The sequence below is a fragment of the Dromaius novaehollandiae genome, chromosome 16 (assembly GCF_036370855.1).
Source record: "Dromaius novaehollandiae isolate bDroNov1 chromosome 16, bDroNov1.hap1, whole genome shotgun sequence".
Lineage (NCBI taxonomy): Eukaryota > Metazoa > Chordata > Aves > Casuariiformes > Dromaiidae > Dromaius > Dromaius novaehollandiae.
The window spans coordinates 19,617,450-19,628,783 of record NC_088113.1 but is presented as its reverse complement, the minus strand read 5'-3'; the positions used below and the strand labels follow the sequence as shown (position 1 = coordinate 19,628,783).

The window sequence follows — 11,334 nt, the reverse complement described above, 5'->3', positions numbered from 1 at the left end:
ACTCATTTAATGCGCTGAATTTCACCGAGCGCTTTAAATGAAATCCTCTGTGTCGGCGTTGGGCTCTGCCCCATCGCGCTCAGCAGCCAGCAGGACCCATCAAGGGTTGTGCTAAAACCTTTTTGTCCTCGTGAGCTGCTGGCCACCGCTCCGCCGGGGACTCGCTGATGTGGCCGGTTTGGGTGGGACGTTTGCTGCCTTCTGCTCCCGCTTCTGCCCGTCCAAACCCAGCGAGGGGGCAGAGCCCGCGTAAGCCCAGCGTGGCGTGAGCCTGAGCGTCCGTGGAGCCCGTCCAAGGCGGAGTGCTACTGCTGCTGCCAGAAACGCAACAGCTTTCTCTCGTGAATAGGGTAAAAAAAAAAAAAAATCACTCTCTGGCCAAAACTGTGAATTTTTCTTCAGCAAAATGACAACATTTTGCTAGTGAAAATTGCCTTTCATTACAACAGGGAGGGAAAAGGGAGATAAAAATGAAATAAGCCTTCCTTTTCTTCCCTTTATGTCCTTTTTTCAAACCTGTAAGGATTTTTTCTTTTCTTTTTTTTTTTTTTTTTTCCAGTTTCCTCCAGCAGTGAGAAGTTTTATTACATTTTTTTGGGTATTTGACTAGGAATTTAGGGATCTTGAGCAAATGACAGCCCCAGTGTGGCAAGCACTGCTGACAGAAGTAGTAAGATAGAGTCTGCTTTGAGCACCTTGTACTTTAGAGAGACCAAGTGTCCAAGTGTCAGAGGGAAAATGGATGAAGAGACTTGCCCATTGCCATCCGCAAAAATTGGTGGCAGAAGCAGGAATGAAATCCCGATCTCCTGGCTCCTAGAGCCTTGTGAAAAACTGTCCACCTGGGGATTTTTCCATTATCAAGGAGCAAATTTGGCAACTGCAATGCTTAGGTCCCGACCTGGAAACCAGCATCCTGCTCTCCCTGCCACTTGCCCCCATGCCCAACTGCCCCCCAGTTGTGACAAACTGCACGTGTGAGAAGGGAGGCCGTGTGCCTGTGCGCTGACCCGCGTGCCGGCTGTCGCTGCAAATTCCCACCTGCAGCATCCCAGCAGCTCCGGCTCCGAGGTCAAGCTCTGCAGCCTTCCCCTGTGCCAGTGTGGAGCACGGGAGGTGCTGGGCTTTGGCGGGCCAGCACGGGAGAAACCCTTGGAGAAAGCTTGGTCCGTGGAGATACACTGGGTAGGTCAGTCCCCGAGTTCAGGCCGGGAAGTCTTTCCCTGTGGAATTACACAGGGCCCCTTTGCCAGTCCCTAATGGGAACAGACATAAATACGCCCACTGAGGTGGTGATCAGCTCTGCAAATAGAGCTGTCCGGAGAAACCTATCCCTCATACGTAAACGTTGCCTTTCTGTCTTTGCAGCAAGCGACCTTTCAGCATCTTCTCTGCTAGAGGTGAGCCAGTTGGGTTTTTTGGACTCTGGGCTAAGGAAAATGACATTTAGCTCTTAGCTCTGCTTTTGACTCTCCATGTAACCTTGGTCAAATCACTTAGCACTTTGAAGACAGTGGACAAAGAGCAGCTCTCCTGAGGCAGCAAGCCCCAGCCCTCCACGCGCACGGGGCCACGGTACCCCAGTGAGCTGCTGATTGCGGCAAAGCAGCTCCAGCTTCCTCCGGTCGCTGGCTGGGGCTGCCCTGGGGGACAGGCACTCGGCACTGACCGTCGCAGTCTTGCTCCATCGCTGGCTCAGGGCAGACAGTCCAATATGGTCCCAAATCCCGGTGTGCCTCAGTTTCCCCATCTGTTAAATGAGGATCATCGTTACTCTCAGTTATGTGTTGTCAGCGTCGCCTCTTTAGGGTGCTTGCATGCAGGGGCTGTGTGCGTGCAGAACCTGATAGAAAGGGGCCTCTCACTGCAGGTAAGTGACACCGTGGGAGCTGAGTGGCTCCCCCGGCTCCAGCATCCCCCATCTGCAGTGACTCCACTTATCTGGGGCATGTGCAAGTCCCTCGCACGCATTGCGGTGGGGTAGTGTACTGGCTCGGGAAACCGCCTTCATCCTCCATCTCGTCTGAAGGCAGATTGTTCACGGGCGTAGGAAATCTCCTGGAGAGTGAACCTTGTCAGCGAAAATGCAAATATTTGGAGACAAAGTGTTCATTACAGCAGAACTTGATTTCAGGGTCAGCCCTTTTTGCAGCAAATTGTTAGCCAGCTAAAATGTTTATTGTCACCACACTCTGGCAGTTTTGACAGTACCTATCAAGTTGAGCCTGACAATATCTGCATACTGCTTCTCCATCTTTTTCTTGCAAAAGTGATGAGCGAGGTGGTGGAGTAAGTGATTTAAGACATAAGCAAACAGTCAACAGATAATTGGAAATATCTCCTCCTTTGTGAAAAAGCTGCTGTGGACTGGGGGGAGCGTTTACAATGAGGAAGGTATAATACAGTCTGTTGGTAATATGGTGATGGGGTATGCAGCAAAACGTCTTGGGGATATATATATATTTTTTTCAGATGCAAAAACGCACACATGGACCAATAAACTACACCCCCACCCCCGGTCTGGCACTGCGTCAGCAGAAAGCAAAGACAACAAAGGGGTAGTATTTCCTTCAGTCCTTTTCCATGTGAGCCACGTGGCTTCCCAGGACCCACGGCAGGAAACGATTTAGATACCACTGGAGTTTCCATGATTTTTCTCCTTTCCTTTTTCTGTTCCCTATTCTGCTCGAGGGTTGAATTCTGCCCTCAATGCCTGCACAGGACTAAGGCCAGCAGCATCTGCTATGAGGAGGTGTGATCGCATCCTTGGTGAGCCCATAGCCCAGACTAATAAGCTCCCATGTCTCTGCACTGTGCTCCGAGATCAGAGGACGGAGGAAGTCAGGACCTGCTCTGCCTCGCTGGTAAAGAGCAGTAAAGGCATTTGGGGGAAACTGAGAACCAGTACGAAGTGACTGATAAAAACAGGAAGAGGGGATGGAAAAGGTGGCAGCAGCCTTTTTATAACATTTTGGGGCTCTGTCCACTAGGCAAAAGACAGGAGCTTCCACCTCAAGGATGAACCGTCTTTACTCTACTCTACTCTCCCCCACACCTTCACCTTTTCCCCCAGCTAATGTGTGAGGAAGGTAAGCCATTCTGGAGCCACCGTGAATTGGTTTTGTTTCCGTGCTTGCCAGTGCTGAATGAGGGCTGTTTCATCTCAACAGGCTTCTCCCAACACACCTTAATTTGAGATCTCCTGCATGCATGAAGCAATGGAGTTAAGTGACCTTGCTGAATCTCTGGCCACTGCAACTGCAGGAGAACAGGGAAGGAAAAGAAAGGAGGGGAGGAGGAAGAGGCGCTTTGCTGTCTCCCATTAAAGCCCCAAGAGGCTGAAGATGAGAGAACGAAAGTTTCAAATTGCCAGAATGTAATTCTGAAAGTCATTTTCCAAGCACAGAGCTCTCCACAATGTCACCTCTCATCTTCCAAGGTGGGGATTGAAGGAACAATAAAGCACAGAATATTCTGCAAAGACAGGGCTGCTAATTCAAAGACAGAAGAGTTTCCATTCCCTAAACAGACTGTCTCACACCCCCTTCTTCCGAGAGATCTGCACAGCTAAGATGTAAATGTACTGGGGGCCCAGTTCCAGCTCCTTAGTCATTTCTAACATGGGAGAGTGATCTAGCCAAACTGAGCATGGCTTTTTCAGATTCTTCTAAGAGAAAAGATGTCGAAACAAGCCCACCTATTTTACAGTTGCACTTTTAATTTGACTCAAACTCCTGATGGATGCACGGAAGAAAAGGTGAACTTAGACACTTACCCCCCAGATCCCAGCAAAGCTGTTCCTCCCCTCCCCCTGCTTCCAGCCCTCCATCTTCAAAGAAATCTGGATTAAGGAGTTAGATTCTTTCAACAAAGACTTCAGCCCGAGATCTTGCACCGAAGTGTGAATTAGCCTCTTGTTCTACATTCTTTGCTGACCTTTATTCCAACTGCATTCCCCCTATATTTATAAAATAAAAAATAACCCAAATGCACAGACATGCCCTGCTGAGATAAATTGCATTCAACCCCCTTTCAGTTAATATCAGCTTTGTCCAGAGCTCCTTATTACTGTTGCCACCTGTCTCTCCAAGTTTCCCCTTTCCGTTTCCCAAATTACTCAAGCTGAGGCTTGGGTGGGCCTGCCCTCTCTCTGCGAACACACTTATTTACCCGCCCAGGTCAGGGTGTAGAGTTTTCATACTGACAACTGGGCTTTTTACCATGCAATCCCTCCTCTCTTCCTGCTTTCAGAAACGGCACTTTCCCCAGGGCTGACCCACGGAAGGAGTTGGCCCTGCTTTTATCATGGGTGAGGAGCTGGGTGCAGCAGTTCACCCAACCTACAGAAAGCACTTTGCCCTCCAGGCCAGCTGGGTAACAAAGTTCACTGCTATCATACATATTAAACATAACCCTGGTTAATTTTCATTTTTTTATTATTATTTCCTGGTAACTCAGTTCCCTGCTTTTCCATCTGGGAGGCCAGTGAAAGTGTTCCTTGCTGGCCTATAGCCAGTTTTCTCCAGCTGGGATCAGTTCAGTCCAATGTTGCCATCTGTCCTTTGAGACAGAGGGCCGTCCTTTTCCATTTCGGGTCCCTCCCAGAAGCAACTCCCCTTTCTGTTGCCCCACACACCCTGGACTTGACCAAAGCGTATAGCGAGTGGTACGTGGCTGTCACGGGACTGATGCATTTCCAAGCTGTCCCAGGCCTGCAAGAGGTCCAGCATCCCAACCGCAGGGCTCCCGCGGTGCCCTCCAGCCGATGGGCTGCCTGCAGGGGACGGCTGCGGGCACAGCCCCCTGCCCAGCCCTGGGCTGAGCTGGGGGGGGACGGTCACTCTGCCAGCAGAGATGGTGTCTCTCAGGATCTCCCTGACACAGAGCAGGTGGATGGGGCTCCCCGGGGATGCTCGGAGTGAGGGGGGGGGGTGCATCCCCCCACCCCTCCACGGGCGATGTGCACGTTGTCACCCCGGCTCACTACTCCTCAAAGCCACAAGCGGGGCCCTGAGGTCGCCCCTTCCCCCGCCGCCCGGACGCGTCTCCCCTTTGCCCCCCGGGCCCACCGCGGGGGGGGGGGGGGGGCGGGGGGGGGGCCGGGCTGCGGCCGGAGCCATTGTGCGGGGCCTCGGCAGCGCCGCGCTGCGCCCGCCCCCGCGGATTGGCCGCCGGGTGCGGCGCAGTGATTTTGCGGCGAGGTCCCATTGGCCGCCGCGCCGCATAAGTTTTTGCTCCGGACGGCAACTTTTCCCAGGGATGGAGTGAGCCCGGCCCGGCTGCCCGCTCCCTCCCCGCGGCTCCCGGGAGCGCCGGCCGCGGCCCTGGGACGGCCGCTCCCCTCCTTCGCAGCCCGGGCGAGGCAGGCACCGCTCGCCGGCAAGGATGAAGCTCTGCGGGACTTTCCTCGGTTCGTAACCGCTCGCTGCGGGGTGGGGGTTGCTGGGTCCCCCCTTCCAGCCCCCTCCCGTTCCTCCCCCAAGGAGCTCGCTCTCCCCAAGCCACGCCTTGAGAAAGGGGCTCGGTTGCGAGGGGAATCGCGGACCCACAAACTACCCCGTTACCCCTGTGCTGGGGCGGCTTCTCCCCTAATTGCCTGGTGGAAAGCGGTTCCCTGCGCGTGTTGCAGAGCGCAGGTTTCTCGAGCTTACATTTAGCAAGCGAGTTTCTAGCGTCTCTCACTTGCTTTGCTCTCGGCTCAGCCGCAAAGAGCTGTGAGTACGGGTCCCCGGTACCGCTGCTCTGAGGCTCCGACCGGGCTTTGTCGCTGCTGCCGCTGATTACAGCTAATTTCAAAGGGTGGGGGGGTCGGGGGGAAATGAGGAGAAAATCCTGTTTTCTGGTGCTTCTGGTCAGTTTTGTTCGGGCTTTCTTTGCTCTTGCACATTGTCGAATAACTGGGGGGGGGGGGGGAAACAAATATAAAGTTGGTTCGTGTCTGTTAATCTGGGTGTGCTCCAGTGCCTGCATTAACTGAGGCACAAAGGGAAGGTTTGAGGTAACGCAAGGTGCCTGTTGCAAAAGGTTGTGATTGCTCCAAATGTTGCGCTCTGGTGGAAAAAAAGAGCTCTAGATTCGGGTTAGACAAAGACATTGTCCCTTCGGGAAGGAACCGCCCAAATCAGCGAGAAGGGGCGCGCCGGAGAGCGAGCAAAGGGTTATTAAAAGTTTTTGTGCCTGTGCATGTTGTTCCATCTGCCAGGGGCCTGTAGTGGGCAGGTTTCTTCGCAACCCTTCAGCTGTTCCATATACAATATTAATGCTGGCCATTTCTATTCGGCATACAACAGCACTAATTGTAGTCTGAGGCATTAAGGCAGCCAGCCCATCTGCATAGAAGCTTTCAGAAAGAAACAAGGAAAAATCTTTCACCCCCAGCTGGTAACCGGAGAAGTTGGTGCCAATTACAAATGCATAAAGTTTGAGATCTAAATTACTTTGGAAGAGTCTCGAAGAAGCAAATAAAATACAGCTTAGCATTTTTATGTCTGTATTTACAAAAGTAATGGCCGTTTTATTTTAAATAATCTTAAACTCGAAACGTTTAAAATAATGTGAAAACATAAATGTAGGAAGTCTTTTTTTCTTAAAAAAGAAAACTACTGAAGTGTTGGGGGGGAGCATAAAGAGAACCCACTTTTTAAGTCTTTTTGGCATCCATTTCTGCAGGCTAAACAGTCGGTGACCTTCAAAACACCCGTTGCAACCTGCACACTCCAAAGACCTAAATATTCAAATATTTTTCTACGTTGTACTGTTGTCTTTAGGGAAGCAGCAGCTCTTTCAAACCTGGGAACACACGATAACTATCTCCTGCCTGAAAACGGCTGTAAAGTGACTCCAAGAGCTTTTTCGGCAGAGAAAAGTGGGCAGAAAACGCCCCGCAAGGCGCTGTTAACCCCTGGGCTGCCGGGGCCGGGCCGGGCGCGGTGCTGGCGGCGGCCGGAGCTGTCCGCCCCGGTGGTGCTGACCCCGCCGGCCGCGCGGGGCTCCGGGCTCTGCCTCCCTCTCGGAAACCGAGCGTTTCGCCTATATTCGCCTCTCTGGGCTTCTCCCCTGGAAGGGCTTGAGCGGTTGCTGGCGTGGGGGGTTTCAGGGGGTAGGGGGAGAGCTTGTGGCTGTGAAAGAGGTGCCTACTCGCTTCCAAACTTCGTGGTGATAAGTAGAAACTCCGAGGAAGATGCTGTTTGTTTCACTGTTTCGGGAGGCTTTGAGGGGAGCAAGAGGAGGTGAAATCTGGCGAGTTTGGAAACAAAGAAAAGCCAGGCACCCTCTTCCTACCCCGAACTTGGTATCAAAGCTGTCAGCCTGATATGCCTTAGGGGCTCCTAGGCGCATCGTGTGCTAATAAACACAACAATAAAAACAGTCTGTGCTAATATTTAGATATGGGTATGTTTCTGTGTGCATATACCTATATATGCAGTGTGTGTACTCATATGTATGGGGAAATACAAGCAAGTAAACATGCTTCCCTCCTGCTTTCTATCCTATCCATTGTGCTTTTGTTTCTCAAGTTTTAGTATTACATATCTAAATGAAATAGCGGTGGAGAGCACCAAGCAGCTTTGTTAGCAGAGAGGAGCTGAACCTCCCATCCCTCCCTTTGATTCTATCGCGGGTGCAGAACAATGGAGATGCAGTGTAGCACCAGGCCTGCTGCCTGCAGATAAGAGTTTAATAGAATTTCTGAATGCCAAAGGTTTAGGATGTAAAATATCCCCGTCTTCGTGGTGTGTCCAAAGGAGATAGAAAACGGCTTTTCAGGAGTACTCTCCACTGAATGCGTCCTTTATGTTGCTGGTTTAGGAGCACACTAGGCTTGCAGACCATGGAAATGGGCATTGTAAGAATCTCCAAATCAACTTCAACAGCCTAAAATTAGTATTTGTCACCCTCCCGAAATGTAATGCAAATTAGGAATAAAATCAGCTTCTCCTGCAATGGTCTGTGGGCGGGACGGGGTTGCATCTCGCACTCGCTGAAGGCTGAACTGCCAGGAAGGTGTGTGGCCAGGTCCTGGTCTTGCTGGTAACATGCCTGGGCTGAAACTTTGATCAATGTGCGGGGTTTTACCTCTTCCTGCCTGGACATAACTTGGTTAGGGCGATTTCGACTCGGACAGGGGGGCAGTTTGGGTGCCCGTGACTCTGCTGGGACCAAGGGCTGGGCAGCTCCGGGGTGGAGTGTCACAAAGGCGGAGGCAGGAGAGCTCGTCCCCGGCAGGATTCAACCTTCCCGGCCGGGCATTGTCTCCAGCATCTCCGAAGGCTCCCGGGGTTTCAGCCCATTTGTGAGCTCACGCATGTTTTCGAAAATCTTCATTAAGATGACAGTAAAGTCTTAATCTTCTCGGTGGTGCTGGGGACGGCATGGGGGTGCAGAAAACGTGCTGGGCAGAAAGAAGGACTCCCCCCCCTTGCCCCCCGCAGCTGCAACACGCCTGTGTTTTCCCCACCATTTCCGAAAAGTTGCAGTCAAAGTGCTAATGCTCCCGTCTGGCGGGGGGGATGCGCTAATGCCGCGCCGTGCCGGGGGGCTCTCCCCAGAGCCTTCCTCCAGCCCGGCGAGGGCTTCCTCTTCCCAGGGTGGCCAGATTTCCTTGCAAACGCTTCTTTCTTGGAAAGATGGTGCTAGCTCCCGGAAAGTACAGTTCTTTCCGGGAGAAAAATACGCGTAATGGAAGAACATGCACTTTTCCCCACTTAGAAACACTCCTCAAACTATTTTAGTCATCGTGTTCTTTAAAGACTTATCCTCTTTCCCATCACAAAGCCAAAGATGTAACCATCTGAGACGCGATCCATCCTTCCTGGGGTGAGGCGATGTCTGCTGGGAATATGTTGTGTCATTTATTTTTAAGGGGAGAAAAAAAAATATTTATACACCTTTTAACCACTCGCTTTTGAATATGCATATCAGCTAATATGCAATACTTCCAGGTTCATAGAGGCGATAAATTTCGCAGTCTGTTCTTTATGGTGATAGGTCATCTTCCTAACCACCAATAAATATTGTAAAGTACTTTCGCTGGAGCTGTGCTAACCCAGGGCATCTGTCACTCGCTGCTTGCTGCTATTAGGAATTATTGGGCTGTACCACGCGTTGGGATGCGCGGGGGGGATGGCACGGCGGTTGTAGCACTCGCCGTCCTTTTGTGTTCCTGCCATCAAAGGAGCCCTGAGCCTTGCGCATATTAATTATGAATCAGCTCCGGCAAAATCACGCACCTTCTGCTGGGTCTGGGGGAGGGGGGAGTGCGAGGCGAGAGGGGCTGCCGGCGCTGGGAGAGCCCCAACTCTCCGTGCACTCAAGTCAGCAGCTCCATCTCTCTCTCTCTTTTTGATGCTATACTGTAAATTTATTTCACCTCAGAGAGTAAACAGATATATTGCAACCCCAAGGGTTCATGGGTAGTGTATTTACAAAGGGAAGGCGCAGCAAGCCCCCTCTGTGCCATTTCCATTAATGAGAGCGGTCATTAAGTAAATGAGACATTGCCTTTAGCAGGCTTAAGAGTTCACACACTAAGGAGTATCAGATATTTAATTGAAACCAACAACCCGTCTTACACGCGTGTTACTGGTGTAGGGAAGTGGGCTGCCCTCCAAGAACTCTCCCCCCACAACCTCCCCCATGCAAATTTCATGATTGGTTTCCGTGATGTCATTTTGCAAAGGGGCAGACAATAGCTGTGGGGAAAGGTAAGTCAATATTATGTTCTTTCGCTGACAAAGGCAGATAATGCTGGCTTTTTTCTTTTCTTTTCTTTTTTTCCTTTTTTCTTTTTCTTTTTTTCCCCTCCCTCGGATTGAGACAGAGGGAAAAGGCTTTCGGAGCACACGGTTGATGTAAACAGACGCAGGCTTTTCGCCTTTAGAGCATGAAGGCTGGGTTGTTGTTTTGAAAATTGCACTGGAGAACCGAGGGGATTTTATGATGATCATCATGTTCCTAGGTCCATCTTTGCTCGCTCGCTCTCTCGCTCGCTGCGAGATGCTAGTGGACATGTTATGCTTCTGACTGAAAAGAGGTTGAATAAGACGAGGAAGGAGGAGAGGAGGAGGAGGAAAAAAAAAAAAGGCAAGCACAACATCGCATTCAGCCGGGAAACTTTCTGAATATTTCTGGAAGAGGATGGTTGCTGGGTTTGTGCACCTAGGGATCGGTGGATGTTGCTCTGGAGGAAAGCGTGCGCGCTGCTAGCGGAAGACGCGCCGGGAGCCGGGGAAGAGTTTGGTGCCGCCGCCGCCTCCGCGGGCGCGGAGCTCTCGGAGGTGCTGATCCCGCGGCCCCCCCCCGCCCCTCCCGCAAGAGCTACAGGCCAGTATCTCAAGCCGGCAATTTTCTTACTCTTGAATCTTTAACGAGCTTTGAATCTCCTCGCTCCGCAGCGCGGGTAGTTTTTCTTTCCGTGAGTGTTTCCCAGGCAGGGGCACGGCTGCTGCGGGCTCGCGTTGCTCGGCCAAGTTGCCCGCCGTGTTCAGAGGGACTTTTTCCTCTCCCCCCCCCCCCGCCCCCTTTATTGACTACTTTAGACTTCTCTATTTATAGTAGCGAGGAGCAAGGGAAGTGTGCCATGTTTGTGGCTCTCTCTCTACATTGACCGTGACAGAAATCTGCGGGGTCTTATTTTTAGCTGGCTCGGAAGAGGCTTTGCTTGGCTAATCTCTTTATCGATATCGGCAAAGTTTTGTTTTGTGGGTAAATTGGGGGGAAGGGGGAGGGACGAGAAGGGGGGTTGATGCTCGGGAAAATGTCCGCGCTGCCGTTGACCCCGGAGAGTTAGGTGGGAGTTTGGGGGGCAGTTTGCCGGCGGGCAGGGGGGATGCTCCGCGGGGCCACAGCCCCCGGGGGGGGGGCGGGGGGGCACGGGCCATGGCTGTGCCCCTGCGGAGCGGGGGCTGCGCCGTGCCCGGGCGGGGGGCGCAGGCTGCTCCCCGCTCCCCGGCCCCGCCTGGGCCGCGTTTTGCGGGACAACCGCAGCCCCGCAGAAGTGCGGGGGCCGGCGGCGAGCGGTGCCCGGCGCTCTGCTCTCCACGGCTGCTGTCGAGCCCCCTCTCCCCGAGCAGCGGCTTCCCGCAAGCGCGAAAAGGCCAAGCAAAACCCTCGCCATGGCTCTGCCGCTACTTTTAGTTATTTTCTTCTTCCCTTTCCCTCCCTCTCGTTGGCTCATCTGCTGTTATTATCAGCCTTTTCCATATGGCCACTTTAATTAATGGCAGACAAAAGGGGGCTGGGGGGGGGGGGAGGAGGAATCCAGGAATTAGAGTTTATAGTTGGTTTGTCTCTGATGCTGTCATAGAAACCAGAAGCAAAGATGCCGCCTTTCCA

The 11,334-nt window shown here is 52.3% G+C and overlaps 1 protein-coding gene across 1 annotated transcript in view; it reads left to right on the top strand.

Moving 5' to 3' along the window:
- The first annotated feature begins 5,303 nt into the window (after nt 1–5,303).
- The window catches only part of MYT1 (myelin transcription factor 1), a 72,232-nt gene continuing 66,201 nt past the window's right edge, over nt 5,304–11,334 (top strand). Inside the window, exon 1 of the mRNA XM_026092923.2 lies at nt 5,304–5,410. Coding sequence (XP_025948708.2) covers nt 5,386–5,410 — 25 coding nt within the window. The 5' untranslated portion in view covers nt 5,304–5,385. The remainder of the gene's footprint in view (nt 5,411–11,334) is intronic.